Source organism: Mauremys mutica, chromosome 6, assembly GCF_020497125.1.
Source record: "Mauremys mutica isolate MM-2020 ecotype Southern chromosome 6, ASM2049712v1, whole genome shotgun sequence".
In the NCBI taxonomy this organism is placed as follows: domain Eukaryota; kingdom Metazoa; phylum Chordata; order Testudines; family Geoemydidae; genus Mauremys; species Mauremys mutica.
Window position 1 is genome coordinate 86102711 of NC_059077.1, and position 17124 is coordinate 86119834.

Sequence of the window (17124 nt, forward strand, 5' to 3'; positions counted from 1 at the left end):
GCATCTTGATAGAACTACAGCCCAAATTGTTTTATTGTTTTCCTCACCATGACATACAGGAGGAGCAATCAAAATCAGCCTGGCAGAACATGCATGAGAACTGTCTCTGGACAGATCAGAGAATGTGATTTTGATAAATTGCTTATCTCTTGGGGTCAAATCCTGTTCCCATTGAGATCAAAAGGAGTTTTGCTATTGAGTTCAGTGAGAACAGGCTTTGATGTTTGGAGAGGAAAGAACTCAAGCAAGGGCTATGTTGCTTATACCACAGGTATCAAAGGCTGCTAACTCATATGAGAAAGTCAGCAGACATCTGATCTTTGTCCATTGCAAGGGAGAAATCCACAATCAATGAGGCTATCATGGTCTCTGTACCATATCCAACTCATAAGTCCATCTGCAAAGGATCAAGGAAATATGAAGGCTCCAGATTACCTTAAAGTCCTCAGTCCCTTGGTTAGAATGCTCCCATTAGTTAGTATATGTTCGTAGTCGAGAGGCTGGAGCAGGAAAGAGGCCAGAGCAGGAAAGAGGCAAAATGGATATGTTTCCAGGCCAGTGCCTTTTAGCTTCTGCCAAGTGCCAAGTAAATGGAAATCTGTTTTTACTATGAAAGATGGTGTTTGGAGTCACCTGGGCAAGTTACATATCCATCACCCCCACCCATATTCTAGTTAGAACATTCACAAAAAGTCCATTAAGTGTAGACAGGCGTTTTCCAGGGTCTGTTGTGAGCTAAGTGTTCCTTAATGGGCCATTCAACTTGAATTGTCCCTTCATATGCTGGCTAAGTACCTTGAAGGTGTTATCACAGTAGCAAACACATAGTAAACATAGCTAATATTCATAACTTTAGATACCAAGATGAATATACACACATAGAAATAACATCATCATAAGTACCAGCTATTTCACCTACATGCCTATTCCCAAAAGAGATTCTGAATAATCACACCACGTACCCGAGACCCTATGTGCCAGCACCATGCCCCACTGGAGTTTTGTTATCTGTTATATAACAACAGAGAGAGAGCCAGTGATGACTCTGTTTAGCTTAAAGGGGCAAGGTTAATTTTTAGCTATTCAGGTGTGACTGCACCTTTAGTCAGTGAGGGCATACTGGCTGGCACATATTGAGGTTAATGGGCTTCAGTGTTCCCTTGCAGTTACCAGGTTTATGAATATTAAAAAGTTATGTACTGAGGTGGCTTAAAGCATAACACAGGTTTTTAGGTTTGCAAACCTGTGAACCTCTGCCTCTTTAAGATTTTATTTTATTATTATTTTGCTGGTCATAATGTGAGAGGGTTTGTATGTCTTGTAGAACTCTTCTCAACACCAGTTAAAAGGGAAAAAAAATTTTCAGTAAGTGTGGACTGATTATTTTCTCTTAGAAGGTATGTAATTTTTTCAGGTTCACACTGATTGGGGCTGTTAAATTTTCTTCAAATTCCATAGAAAATTAAGTTCAGCTATATTTTCCAGTACAATGATGAAATGGGTGTTCGTATATACAAACATTAACATGCTTAACTATTCACTTTCCCCCAAATTATGTACTATTTCAGTCTGTTTATATGGAATATGGGAATTGGGCAAGGAGTCATTTCAGCATATGTATGACTTATTAAAAGTCAAAGTTTAATTAGAACTGTATCCTAAACTGCATTATGATATTGTACCCAACCATTGCATTTCAATGGGAGATTCAACTTCCTTTATAGGAACAGAACAGACTCCTGAAACTCTTACCACAAAAGTGGTCCATAGTCATGCAAATAGTCCCATTGTCTTCAGTGGGATTGATCAAATGATTAAGGGTTTACAGGATTAGATTCCAAGTTTGTAAATTGTTCTAGATGAAACTGACAATGCCTGAGCTGTCAGATTAGGAGCGTCATTCAAATAAAGGTGGGCAAATGTGTGATAAATCTTATTGCTAAAATAAGCAACATATTTTCAGGAAAGTTCTTGGCAGATTCCCGAGGCTGCTGGTTTAAGGTAATCAGTGTCTGGCATTATAATCTTAACTTATAGTTCTCTCAACTACAAAGCTGGAAAATGAGGCATTTGTTTTCTTTGTTTTGCTGCTCCAGTTCCAGTTAGCAAAATGCATGTTAGATTAGTTTTGGCTGCAAAGAAGAATTGTGTGCGCACTGTGGACAACACCCGATTCCTGTCAGACTGCAGAACTGGGCTGATTACAGAATCCAAACCACCTCTGGTCAGTGCAAGCAGAGGCATTCCTTAATGATCTGGACTTGATGTGATGCAGTATGAATGTCATGGATAATTCAGACCAATGGGGAAGAACAGAATCAGAAACACCTTCCATCTCTGTCCCCCCACCCCTCCCCTCTTGAGAACTCCTGACCAATTTAACAGCACAATGCATCAGGGCCACCCAGAGGATTCCGGGGGCCCGGGGTCTTCGGCGGCGGGGGGCCCCGCTTCGGCGGTAAGTCGGCGGCGGGGGGTCCCTCCGTTCTGGGACCTGCCGCCAAAGTGCCCCAAAGACCCACGGCGGGGACCCCCCCGCCGCCGAATTACCGCCGACGCGGGACCCGCCGCCGAAGTGCAGCCCCCGCCGCGGGTCTTCGGGGCACTTCGGCGGCGGGTCCCAGAACGGAAGGACCCTCGCCGCCGAATTACCGCCGAAGACCCGGCTGCACTCTGGCGGCGGGTCCCGCTTCGGCGGTAATTCGGCGGCGGGGGGTCCTTCTGTCCCGGAGAGGAAGGACCCCCGGCCAGCGAAGACCGGGAGCGAAGAAGCTCCGGGGACCCGGGCCTTGCAAGAGTTTTCCAGGGCCCCCGCAGCGAGTGAAGGACCCCGCTCCAGGGGCTCCGAAAAACTTTCATGGGGGGCCCCTGCTGGGCCCGGGGCCTGGGGCAAATTGCCCCACTTGCCCCCTCCCCCCTGGGCGGCCCTGCAATGCATACACTAACAAACTTAAACAAAGGCTTTGTTTAAGTTTGTTAGTGTATGCATTGTGCTGTTAAAGCCATATAAAGAATGAATGCCCTCCCTAGCTGTGTTCTGCTCTATTTGAACTACTGCCAAGAATGATGAGTCCCAGATGAAGGTAGAGGGCCTGGCATAGAGATCAATGGATTTTGGGTTTTTCCTGTTTTTGTTTGGACTTTTCTGTTACCAGTCCAGTCCCCTTTTCCAGGTTAAGTGACCTGGGTGGAGGGCTAGGCCCTGGAAGCAGCAGATTGTTGCAGACCTAGGACAGGAGATGCTAGAGTGGATGAACCACTGCAACTCCACCTTCTGGTGTGAGGAGGTGCTCTGGTGGGGAGTGTGTGCCAAAACACAGCTATTCTGGAGTATGAGAAAAGTTTAAAAAAAAACAAAAAAAAACCTGCTAGCCTTGCAACTCTTTGTTCTTTAAATTGCCAATATCGAAACTAAATTGCTACCATCAAATCATGAATATTGCACAGTAGACTTCTGTTTCCCTGAATGCATCTTAGTAATGAACACCTTTTTACTTAACTGGATTCAGGCAGGAGCCTTACAAATATTCGTAGTGATTGATTTTAAAAATGGGGACAAAATTTTCAGCTGGGTGTCTGTATTTTCAGTCAGGAGACGTGTTCTGAAATTAAGAGTCTAAAGAGTACACAGTATGTAGTCTTTTGCTTTGTGTAAGATTGAGGATGCTGATTGTATTTCTGTATGTATACCTGTGAAGTATACTGTGGATTCAATTCTGAGAGACTATAGGCAACAGCAAATAAGGGCCAGTGGAGTAGTCAAAGAAGGCTGGAATCAATTAATTGTTTAGACTGAAGGTTGGGGAATGAAACCTACTTATATTTTGTGTTGTCCTTCATAATAAAAAGAGATTGTCTGTCTGAAATTTTTGTTGAATGTAAGGATTACATACCTCACTTGTGGATTTGTCTGTTAAATTAGTGTTTATTCATAGAAATCTATTCTGTTACACAAAGCATAGTGACATGTATTTTCCAGGTTAGATGTGGCCAGCCAGTGTGTAGTATGATCCTGATCTTTTATTGGTTTTATTATATTAGCTATTTTCTTGGCAGAGCATTTGTTTTCATTAATTGGTTTTCAGCACTTTTGAGTCTAAAATGTCTTTTGTTCAGCTGATTGTAGGGTGTGCAGCATCTCTTCTCATACATCTACATTTATCCCAGCACACTCAGGGTATTGGTGGGGAAGTATGAAAACGCAGTCAATTTTAGAAGCAGGCAGAAACTATTTTGGGTGTGAATGATTGCACTTCAAATGACATGGATAGCGATTCTGATTATTTCTCTATAGTGTCAGCAAATAAAAGCATAAGAATGTTGCCTGTTTTCTTTCATCTTACTCTGATACTGCAGTTGGAAGTGAGGTTTCAAGGTTTGGCTTCTTTCTTACTTGATTTGCCTCACCTGACCTGTGGAAAAAGTCAAACCAAAATGAACTGGTACATATCCAAAGAAAACCCTGATTTGCCTTCCATGGTTCTGTGCTCATGAGAAAGTAGATGTGCATGTGTTCCAAAAATAGTATAATAAACTCTCTCACGAGCTGTCTTTTGCAGTCTGGTGCCCATCCACAAGCAAACCAGAAAGAAACTTTTTATTGGGGTTATATATTGATTTGTTTTGGCAGTTACATGAAGCAGGTACCATAAACCAGGAGATCAGGGAATCAGATCCTGAAAACCCCCATATTGAAGTACTATTTGCAAGTCATAGGACAGCAATAATTGCAGAAAATATGTGATTGGTGAGGTAATACACTTTACCGTCTTAATAAGGTGGAGAGGGAATCATAGGTTGTGATCTTTCAGTGTCTGGCTCCATAAATTGAACTACAGCTGCTTATTTCACCCCCTTTTCTTTTTCAAATGTTGGCATTACTGTGCTGCAGTCTGTAACAAGATTATATCTGATAACATGTTAACCCCCCCACTCATGCACCTAAAAATCCATCTACCGTCCTCTTTCCTTGCCTGGAATAAGGCTGCTGTATAAAAACAGCAGGACATTGTTCTGGAAATCTCAAAAGCTGACTTTCTCATGAAATTTCCAGAAATTCCTATTACTCTTATGTGACTCACAAATGTTGCATAAGATATCTTTCTTTGCAGTATTTTTGGCCAAAATTGTGGTGTGTAGTGATATATGTACACTAAAAAAGAAAAATGTTAACCAAAATTAAAAATAAATTCAAAAGCAGTTCAAATTTTGTATTTAAAAATAGGTAAAGGTATGAATTAATTCCTACTGTATCTAAATCAGTTTGTTCACCCTAATTTTGATACACTTTTGTACTCTAAATGACTTTTTTTGTGTGCAGGTTTTCTTTTTCATAGGTTAGATTTTTCAGAATGTGATATCCATTTTTTATGTTCAGAAATTGCTCAACTAATTTTATAATCTCCTTTGAGGAAAAAATAATCTCTTGGACTTTCAGAAAAAACCAGGAAGGAAATGACAGCTAAAGGTTCCCCAGCAATAGAAGTTATCCTCTCAACATTAGAGGTAAAACATCTTATTCATGTACGTGTGTATGTCTAAGTTGTATAGTTTGCAAATATCAGACTTCCAATTTTTCAATGTTCTTTAATTTTCTTGGCCACTACAAAAAGGTACTTGTTCATGTTCTTGATCATTACATGATATCTAAGGCCTTGATTCAGCAAGTTTCTTAAAAACATGCCTAGCTATGAATATTCCAAGGAGCTACACTTGTACTTACAGTTAGGCTATGTTTAGGTGACTTGCTAAATCAAGGTCTAAAAATACATAAGTCAAGTGGTTTGAGTTGCAGTCGGAACTCTGAGCAGTGTGTTAATCGTTGTTCAGTTCTGATGTTCGAATACAAGATTCTTAAAATATGAAAAAAAAACAAACCCTGAAGTATTTACCAAAGAAAATTTCTTTTTACAAGTAGAATTCAAGCAAAATAAAACTGCTTGTTTTGGAAATGTCTGTGGATCTCAAAAGTTGGAGATGTTGAACAAATACAAAACTACAGCTGGTTTATTTGGGTATAAGCTTTAAGTATGCTAATGACTGAAGCTTGGAAGGAAGGACATGTGTGGCTGTGGAAAATAAATGTAATAAGGTACTCCCATTTATAAGTCTTGAAACAAAACCTAATACTGTTACAAATTAAGCAAGGCTATATCTGCGTCCAGTATGCCGTATTTGTTACCAAAACTAAAAGAATATTATTTAATTTCAGAATACAAGAGATCTTCAGACTACTCTAAATATATTAAATATCCTCATTGAATTGGTGTCAGTTGGTAAGTTTTTTAATCAAGTGGCAATTTTTTATGCGTACTTTGTGCAAATTGTTATATATTTTTTCAAGGCATTTAAGAAATAGCTGATTTACATAATTTTATTTTTTTGAGATTAAAAGTGATCAAAAGTCTAGTTTATGCATGTCTATAAAAGTTGAATAGTGCCAACATTGCTTGGTGCATTGCAAATGGATATGAAGAAAAGACTAAATAGCAAGGTATCTTAATATTTTTTGACTACTTCTGATATTTCTATTTTTAATTTCAAGGTGGTGGTCGGAAAGCAAGTGCCTTAGTTTCTAAAGGAGGGACGCAGATCTTGTTGCAATTACTTTTGAGTGCCAGCAAAGACTCCCCACCCAATGAGGAGTTAATGGTGCAGCTTCATTCCCTTCTTGCAAAAATTGGTCCAAAAGGTAATCATAATTATAACAATTAATACTTTATCCATGTGTAATATCCTTCATGTGGTGATGTCATGGAACTTTTAAAAGATTGTTTCATCATAGATACTAGGTAACTCTATCTGTTCTAGTCTACATTATAACAGTGCTCATCACTGTAGTAGTTGCTTAATGCACTACTGGAAGGCTCTTAAAATGACTACACACCTGTCACATCTTATCCATTTACAGTTGGATAAACAGAGAGAGATCAAGAATACATTTTTGGAAGTGTTGACTAATTTAGGATACCTCAAATTTTGAGTGCCCAACTTGATATTTAGGGCCTGGTTTTAGGAGCCTGATTTTGGAGGTGTTGAACCTTTCAAGATGGGCACCAGTGTACTCAACGTTAGTGGATGAAGGCATGCATACAGACAAGAATGGAAGAAGGAAATGAAGGGAATGGTGAAATGGAGTCCATTATGCAGAGGAGAGGGGTAGAGATGTAGAAATATCTTTTTTGTCACTTTTTGAATTAAGCTTATTTAGTTACAGAAGTAGAATAATTTAGCTTCAAAATCAAATTCAGTGATTTTTCTTTGGTTTTGATTCTGTTCTGTTTGTTACAGATAAAAAATTTGGAGTAAAAGCTAGAATCAGTGGCACTCTAAACATCTCTCTGAATTTGGTGAAACAGAATTTGCAGAACCACAGGTTAATCCTGCCATGTCTTCAAGTACTAAGAGTATACTCAACCAACTGTAAGTATTGCAAAGCATTCTTTTGTCTCTTTTCTATACAGTGCTGGGTAAAGTATTTGACAGTGTTTAAAATGGAGAATTAAATTTGTTTAATATTATATGATTACAATGACTGCTATTTTCTGAAGACTTTTTACTACTTTTAAGTGGTGTCCCCATGTGTGCTTCACTTCAGGTGCCCGTGTGCCTCTCGAGCCCTTGATCGGAGATTTGCAGTTAGCAGTGTCTGTTTGCCCCCTGCACGTGCTGGATACCGAGACTGTATGGGGGTGTGTGGGTGAACAACCACCCCCATACAGTCCTTTTCACCCGCTTCAGCCTGAGATGGAGCCTTAGTGTGGCAGTCTTAAGCTTTTCTAATGCTTCAGTAGAGGTTAAAATAGTTTTTTATAGTTGTCAGTATAGTTAGATAATGAGTGAAAGGATTGTTTGACTCCTCTTTCCCTGGGAGAGACTTACTATTTTCCTGACAGGGCATGCCTGGCTTGCCAGGTTTCAAATGTTGCCTCTTCTGCTGAGAGGCTATAGCTGTGAGTGACCACCCCTCTGTGTGTCCATTTATAAGGAGATATACGTATCTCATAGAACTGGAAGGGACCCTGAAAGGTCATCAAGTCCAGCCCCCTGCCTTCACTAGCAGGACCAAGTACTGATTTTGCCCCAGATCCCTAAGTGGCCCCCTCAAGGATTGAACTCACAACCCTGGGGTTAGTAGGCCAATGCTTAAACCACTGAGCTATCTCTTCCCCCATTGCTTGGGGGAGTCCCACTTCGGCAGGCAAGCATAGACACTGGGGACTGGTACAGTTCAGTTCAGTCCAGCTGTTGGTACCCAGGCATGCATCACCCTCTGCACTGAGCAAGCAACAGCACCAGACGCCATCAGTGTCTACTTCAGTATGTCCACCATTCGTGGTACTGTTGGCTTTGCTGACTTTCGCCTAGGGCACTGCATCAGTGCCAGTCCCTTACTCGTTACTGTGACGAGTTGAGTCACAGTAACTCCATCAAGACTGAGCTTTCGTGAGCTAAAGTTCATGCTAAAATAAATTTGTTAGTCTTTAAGGTGCCACAAGTACTCCTGTTTTTTTTGCGGATACAGACTAACACGGCTGCTACTCTGAAATCCATCAAGACTGTTACTAGATGTGCTGGGATAGCACTGAGAACAAACCCCCTGCCAGAGAAGGCTTCCCTCCACTCCCATCTTGCTGAGCTAGACACACCGGTTAGCTACAGCACAGACCAAGAGGTTGGGCCATGCCTCCCTTCAGTTCACAGAAACTAAGATTCACTTAGCCCAGGGGCTTCTCAGTTAACAGGAACTTTCCCAGCACCCAGTATTTAGTCTTTCTGGGAGCCTAAACCCCAGATGAATCCATTTTACTCTGTATAAAGCTTATACAGGGTAAACTCATAAATTGTCCGCACTCTATAACACTGATAGAGAGAGATGCACAGCTGTTTGCTCCCTGGGTATTAATTACTTACTCTGAGTTAATTTATAAGCAAAAGTGATTGTAGTAAGTATAAAAAATAGGATTTAAGTGGTTTCAAGTAATAACAGACAGAACAAAGTAAGTGCCCAATCAAAGCAGTTTGCCTGAAAGGGGAGTGTGTAGGAGTCCGCCTGATGAGCCAAAGGTGATTCCGGATGTAAGTAAAACTCGGGAGTTTGTAGTGGCTCAGCAGAGCAGTACTTCTGTGGAACACAAGGTAAAGATAAACTGGTGCTTACAAAGATTCCTGAAGAAAAAATTTTCAGGGTAGTCTTTGCAAGCAGTTTGCTGCAACTGAAGGGCGTGGAACTGATTTGATCAAGGAAGTTTCAGTTCCTAACAGCCAGAAACTTTCTGTTGTGAATGGATCCACTGACTTTTTTTTTCTTTTGAAAGATCCAGTATGGATCGCTTTGAGAAGGTCTCAGGTGGAATGAAAATTGTTAAGAAAGTTACACAGTCCTATAACCACGTGGTTGTGCTTGACCAGTTTGTTGGGAAAACAATGTTGTTGGGACAGAAATGTCTCCATGTAGAGTCTGTATATTGAAAAAATTCACCAGGGCAAATTCTATTCACACTATTTCCCCAAAAAGTTGCATAACAGATGCCAATAGCACAGAGGGGGAACACGTACATCACTGCTGGTGCTGCTGGTTTTTGAACATTTCAGACTTCCTAAGTAGCCATCCTGTGTATATCCAGAGCCAGGCCCCCCCACACACACTTTTTTTTTTTTAATTACCCCCTTACAGCTAGATTATGGTCTCTCATTGCAAGCTCCTATAGGAAGACATAGACATGTTTGTACAATGCTAGCACAGTGGGATCCCAATCCTGATTGGAGTCTCTAGATGGTACCGCAATAGAAATAATACTACAGGCACTTATTTCAGACAGCGACTAGTGTACCTTTTCATCCTGATGCTGAAGGACACCCTCTAATCATCGATGCTTGATACATTTTCTTCTGTAAATTTTAGAAACGATCCTCTTCTTGACAAAATATACATTCTAAGGGAGAAAAACCTCCTTGCTGTACATCTTAATAAAGGAGGGGGAAACAAAGTGTACATTGTAAATAATTTCCATTAGTTCTTATTGACCTCAAATAGAAACCACTAGAGACTTCAGTGTGCATGTACAATAGCAGATTTCTGCCAACACTAACGTATATTTCCTTCTGTAATATCCACAGTCCTGCACCTTCCTGCAACGATTGTGCTGCCTCTTTAAAGTGAACGGCACATTAGCAAGTGCCTGCTTTTCTGAAATAATAGGCTGTGCAGTGCTTGATACCAGACTTCCTACTGAGTCCATTCAGACACACAACCAGCTATCCATCTTTGTGATACACTTCAATAGCACAGCTACAGTAGACCCTTGCTAATTAGCACTCACTGGGAAACTCATTGCAGATTCCTGAATTCTGAGAATCAGTAAATGAACAAACCATAAAGTGAAACATTTTGTGATGCAGTATCTTCACTTTTTTCAACAAGTATAGTTAACTTTAAAGCATATTAGTAAAGGCTCAGTAATATAATATGTAAAAACAATAATATGAAACTTCACTAGAGTACTCATATTAAATGGTTGCTGAGGAGTAATGTGGAATGGTGGATTCGTGAAGTAAGAATTAGTAAGATGCTGTTTTGTCATTTTTGTTCCATGGTTTAAGCACAATAGTGCATATTATCTAAATTCAACTTGTAAATTCCCTCTGCTTGATTTTGATTTCAGCAAATCAATATTTTCAAGATTATTCTAATCTTCATACATACATTATTTCACAAAATCTGTTTTTAATTTTTACTCCTTTCAGCTGTAAATGCAGTATCCTTGGGGAAAAATGGAGTCGTGGAACTGATGTTCAAGATCATTGGCCCTTTTAGTAAAAAGAATACTGGCCTTATGAAGTGAGTAAAAGTTTTTAACATACTATATTCAAAAATTGAAGATGCTTTTCAAACTTATTTGTTGATGAAAATATTTTTTTAAATCAAATCTTTACTAGTATTTGACAGTTAAATGACAAGGGGAGAACACCTCTTTCCACCCACAACAAACCCAAGATTCTGTTAGGGCCTGTCCAGAGCCATATAGCAAAATCTTAAAATTTGTGTTTATAGTCATTATAGCCTTTTACCTTTGCGCCCCTTTCTCATATATCAGTCACCTGTTTAAAAAAAAAATTGTATGGCTTTACCGTGTTGTAGATTAAATTTACTAATTTGTTTTTCTCTTCTTTTTATGTTGACAGGGTTGCTTTAGACACACTTGCTGCATTGCTAAAATCAAGTAAGTGTTTCACTACTAGAAACTATTTTGACTAAAATATAAAAACTAGATTAAAATAATATTAAGAGTCTGGCTGAAACCAAGAGAAGCCGGGAAATGTATAATTTAAGCCGAAATTCATCATTAATATGTTTTGTTCGTTACTGCCACATGTATAATACATAGTAACTCTTTATCCAGTTATGCAGCACAGAGACTACCTGACTTAGGCAGAGACTGACTTGGATCCTGAGAAGTGGAAGAAGCCTTTTTACAGATACTCAACCATGCCCCTCAACAGTAGAGTCTATGACCCTTTTCTCCCAGCCCTGATTGCCATGTGTGTCAGTGAGGGTGCTGGGGGATGGCACCAATGTAGTCTCCGTCATAGTCAGGCTGTCACTAAATAGGTCTTGGGGTCTAGAGTATGTATCCTTTTGCTGATAGCTCTAACGTGCAGCTATAGGGAAGTGACAGGGCCCATCCTTCTCCAATGACAGCTGAGCACGAGAGGAGAGTGATGACAAATTCTGCCCCCACTGACTCTTCAGGTATGTTATGGGCAGTGGTGCAAGTGGAATTCATTTTTTACCGGTACGGGGGTGGGGGACATGTGATGTCCTCAAGCGACCCTCCACGTGACTCCTCCCCAGCCCGGGGCCCCCACACGCTCCCTGTCCCCTCCCCATGATCCACCCCCCTTACCCTTCGGAACCGCAGTGGCGAAAGGAGCAGAACGTAGGGCCACTGGGTGGCTCCATGCCCACAGCTCCTCTGGCACGGCTGTACTGCCCCCAGCCCGGTCCTCTGGTGGGGCTGCTGTACAGATGGAGGAGACCCTGCGTGGAAGGACTGGGGATGGTACAGCTGTGCTGGAGGAGCTGAGCAGCCCCATGTTCTGCTGCTCCTCTTTCCGGTATGCCGTACCAGCTATAAATATCTTGCTGGTACGGTGTTCCTGACTGTGCTGCCCTACTTGCACTGCTGGTTAAGGGTCATGATCCTCTTCCCTCACAAGAACTGTATGCAAGTTATGGTAGTCGTAGAACTTCAGTAGATTGGGTAGGCATTAAGGGGCGGTCAGGGCTTATGGAGAACACCTTCAGGGGTTTGACTGGAAGCTCATTTGCATAAGGACTCTGCCCCATTTTGTACTGCGCTAGCTATCCTCACGTTTGATCAGATTAGTACACAACCTGCCTCTGTGACTCTCAGGACTGTGTAGTAGTAAGTAGTTTTTAGGATTCATCCCTAAGAGAATGCCAATGGAAGCAAATATTATTTCAGAATAATGTTGGTCTGCTGCAACAAAGTCAAAGCTGAGATTTATGGAGAATTAAGAAACTGAGATTTGTCCAGAACAAATCATGTCAAACCAACCTAATATCCTTCTTGTGGATGGGGGGGAAGCAGATATGATATATCTCAACTTTAGTAAGGCTTTTAATATTTCCCACAGCCTTCTTATAAGCATACTAGGGAAATATGGGCTAGATGAACTTACTACAAGGTGGATGCGTAACTACTCTCTAAGAGAGGTTTTTCAGCCAGTTGCCAATATTTCACAGTCAAGCTGGAAGGGCATATCAAGAGGGGTCCTTCAGGGATCTGTCCTGAGTCTAGTTCAATTTAATATCTTCATAAATAATTTTGGATAGTGGCATAGAGCACATTTAAAGTTTGTGGGTTGGGGAAAGTGGGGGTTACAAGCACCCTGGAGGACAGGAGTAGAATTCAGAATGATCTGGACAAACTGGAGAAATGGTCTGAAATAAATAGAATGAACTTCAGTCAGGACAGATGCAAAGTACTACACTTAAGAAGGAATAATCGATCGCACAAATACAAAATGAGAAATGACTGCCTAAGAAGGAGTACTGCGGAAAAGGAACTGAGGGTTATAGTGGATCACAAACTAAATATGAGTCAGCAGTGTAATACTGCTGCAAAAAAGTGAACATCATTCTGGGTTGTATTAGTAGGGATGTTGTAATAAGACACTCGAAATAATTCTTCCACTCTACTCAGCACTAATAAGGCCACAACGGTGCAACTGTGTTTAGTTCTGGGCACCATACTTCAGGAAAGATGTGGACAAATTGGAGAAAGTTCAGAGGGGAGCAGCAAAAATGAATAAAGGTTTAGAAAATATGTCCTATGATGAAATATTGGGGAAAAATGGGTTTATTTAGTCTGGAGAAGAGAATACTGAAGGGGGTCATAAGTTTTTCAAGTATGTAAAGATTTTTATGAAGAGAAGGGTGATACATTTTTCTTCTTATTCACTGAGGACTGAACAGCAAGAGAGATTTAGGCTAAGCATTAAGAAAAGCTTCCTAATTGTAAGGGTAGTTAAGCAGTAGATCCAGTTACCTATGAGGTTGTGAAATCTCTATCTTTGGAGGTTTTTAAGAACAGGTTAGACAAACACTTGTCGGGAACGGTCTAGATAATACTTTACTCCCCTGCACTGACACAAGACTGACTCGTCACCTATCGAGTCCTAAATTTCTGATATTCTGTTATGTAAACTGAGATTCTGCTTGTGTTCATTTTGAGATAAGTGTTTCTCGTGTCCTGAAGGTGCTGGCCTTTAGGATTTTGTTTCTCTGCATTCCTGTGGCATGTAACTGTGCACCAGAAATGCATAATATGTGAAGAGTTTCATTTATAAAATGAAGATTTTAAATGTAAAAGAAAATAGAAGTGCCCTGCTAAATCTTAAACTAGTGATTCTGTAAAAATCTCTCTAGTTTTGATTGCAGAACTGTGCGTTATAACACTCAGTTTTCCCCTCAACCTCACAATAGTGGGAGTCCATGACACTTTCCCCAGCCCTGACTGCCATCTGTGTCAATCGGGTTTCTAGGAGATGGCACCAAAGTATATAGTGTCTTCCCATAGTCTGTCTGTCTAATTAAATAGGTCTTGGGTAAGTGTGAAGTAAGTGTTATTTGGTGACAGCTCTAAAATGGAACTGTAGCTAGGGAAATAAAAGTCCTGGTATCTTGCTGAAAATTTTTTCCTTTTTGGTTGAAATAATTTTTTAATCATTTATATTCTTCCACTTCTGTATTACTGTATCCTGGCCACCAATCTATTACGTATTCAGCTGAAAAACTTGAACTTTAAAATTTCTATCTAATCAGGGAACTAGTTTTTGACTGAAGTTCAATGATTTTGGTATGTTTGAAAATGTTGAGGTTTGAGCTCATAATATCAGTGTGAGCAACAGAAAAAGAGTCTGTAGCCTCTTCCTTACATTTTATAGGTGAGGTAAATGTATAGTAGGCATGTGTACACACCTTTTATGTGATTGATTTACTGGTTTTGCTGACTTGTGCCTCTTAACTAGTAAAGTAGAATCTTAAGAAGAAACTAGGGAAGTTAAATGCAGAGTCAAGTTTGAGGAATGATGCAAACAAAAGTTGATATTTATCACTGCAATCAGTCTTTAGACAAGTAGTGTTTTCTAAGCCTGTTCTATTGTTAAATGTAAACCATAAATAGAATTTCTGTATGGGAGTTGACCTGGAGTATCAGTCACAGAAATATATTATATTCATAGCAAAAATACTTATGAAATAGTGTAATTGTTATTCAAAATAAATTATAATTTAAAAGTAGCACATCCACATTTACTGCTTGCCAATGTCTGTTTTATAAAATAAATAATTTATGATCTCTACAATCCAGAAAATATTTTTTGTACACATTTAGCTTGCTATCCAATTTATTTTTGAACTGGGGTTTTAATAAAAATTTTAAATAGGCTAAAGTTATTTTTTTCCCACCAAATGTTATCTTGGAACAAATATTAATAAAAAATTATAAACTCTTGGAAAAATTAAGTTAAAAAGGAAACATTGGTCCCAAATACCTATTGTAGTGCTGCCTGTCACCATTACATCAGTTTAAATAAATTGCAAGGCTTAAAACCTCTAGGAAATTTGATCCTTATTTACATATTCTGTTCAATTACAATAGAGAAGCAAGTCAAATATGAGTGAATACAGTTTTTTCAGCCAACTGAAGTATGTGTTTTAGAATGACTTAGTTACAGGCTTTGTGTCTTGATATAGAAAGCAGTAGCAAAGCATGCACAGGTATGTCTAGAAAATGTAGAAACTTACTTTCTGGAACTTGCCTTATGTACTTCAGTGGAAGAAAGGGAAACTGTACTAAAGATGACTGGAGTGGTTGTCACCATAATGATTCGATAAAATGGATCACAAGTGAAGTTACTTTTAGATCAAGTTTAAAGCTAGTAATATTTACAACTAATGATTATGATTAGTGAAAACAAGAGCTGGGTTGTTATATGTTTTATCAATCTTTAATTTCTTTTCTTAAGAAACGAATGCCAGGAGAGCAGTAGACAGAGGATATGTCCATGTGCTTTTAACAAGTTATGTAGATTGGCACCGTCATGATAATCGACACAGACACATACTGATCCGTAAAGGAATCTTACAGTGCATTAAAAGTGTTACAAATATCAAGTTGGGAAGGAAAGCGTTTATTGATGCCAATGGGATGAAAATTCTTTACAACACTTCCCAAGTGAGTTTAATTTCTTTTTTTGCTATGATTGCACATGAAGATTTTTTCTGTATGCTATTATTATGGGTATGCTTTTATAAATGGTCGCATGACTCACAGTAGTTGTCTTGTAGAAAATAATTGCTAACTTCTAAGATCAAAAGTACAAAACAGTTAAATTCCTTTTCACCATTGAATTGTTACAGTGTAAATTGTAAACTACTGTTCCGTGGTAAAAGTGTATTTGGCTTTTTTACATCAGTGTATAACCATATATAAAACACTTGTAAATGTTTAGCTAATCAAAACCTTCATTGGTTAAGTGTTTTGACACCCTGCCCCACAAAAGAAATGTTTCTCATGCAACAGAACATCTAGTACATTGCTTCATTATTATTGGGAAGGGCATTAACGAATTTCCTGTGCTGAATTACAGCTGTCAAGGCTGGTACTCCACCAGTTATGTGAATTGATAGGGGATTTTATTGCTTTCCATTTCTAGTTGAATGCTTAAAGTCTCCCTATGTCTTCTGCTTTACATCCTAAGGTATAAAGCAGAAATTGTATACTAAGGTAGTGCATCATTGTCAAGGTCCTGTTCTATGTGGTGGTAGCGCTCTGTCCTGCTACAAGAATTAATTTAACTTCTGTGCTTGGTCTCATTCTTTGCCTTGGCTAAAGCTGGAGAGAGGCAATGTGATGGAAGTGTTTTATACTATTTGGCAGTAATTTAGGCTACCAATTGAGAGACTTTGAGCTCCAAAGAGAATACTCTTCCAAATGATAAAGGTATAGCAGAGTTGGAGGAGGATCTACAGGTTTCAGTCAAATGGAGTAGGCAAAGTTTCTTTTATATTCCATTTATTCAAGCTGTCTTAAAAACTTAGTATAACTATTTTTATATTAAATTCATGTTGTACTGGAGTTTTTCAGTGACAATATAATCTAAAATATTCTAGTCTTTTTTGTATGCTCTACATGCAATGCTGTGTTTCTAAAAACAGTTTGCATTCCATTGTTTTCATTCTTTCTTTTTTGTAACAGGATTGCCTTGCTGTGAGAACTCTTGATCCTCTAGTCAACACATCAAGTCTTGTAATGAGAAAATGTTTTCCTAAAAACCGTCTTCCACTACCAACTATTAAAAGTGTTTTTCATTTCCAACTACCAGTTATCCCTATTAGTGGTCCTGTGGCTCAGCTGTACAGTTTGCCTCCTGAAGGTATGGTCAGATTGTAATAGGTTGGCTTTTGTATATATATTTAACACTCCTCTGCTAGATTGATCAGACTTGCACATCTGTTTGTGATTATCTAGTCCTCGAGAGCATGGGCTCACTGGGGAGAGTGAATTAATATAGATTCTCCTTTAGCTCAGTGAC

At 39.4% G+C, this 17124-nt stretch overlaps 1 protein-coding gene across 2 annotated transcripts in view; it reads left to right on the plus strand.

Annotated features, from left to right (window-relative positions):
- AGTPBP1 (ATP/GTP binding carboxypeptidase 1) overlaps positions 1–17124 on the plus strand; it is a 141285-nt gene that overhangs the window by 40646 nt on the left and 83515 nt on the right. For both annotated transcript variants that reach the window (XM_045021537.1, XM_045021536.1), the window contains 8 exons: positions 5438–5505; positions 6212–6275; positions 6545–6691; positions 7291–7422; positions 10747–10840; positions 11185–11222; positions 15556–15764; positions 16788–16965. In XM_045021537.1, coding sequence (XP_044877472.1) covers positions 5438–5505; positions 6212–6275; positions 6545–6691; positions 7291–7422; positions 10747–10840; positions 11185–11222; positions 15556–15764; positions 16788–16965 — 930 coding nt within the window. The remainder of the gene's footprint in view (positions 1–5437; positions 5506–6211; positions 6276–6544; positions 6692–7290; positions 7423–10746; positions 10841–11184; positions 11223–15555; positions 15765–16787; positions 16966–17124) is intronic.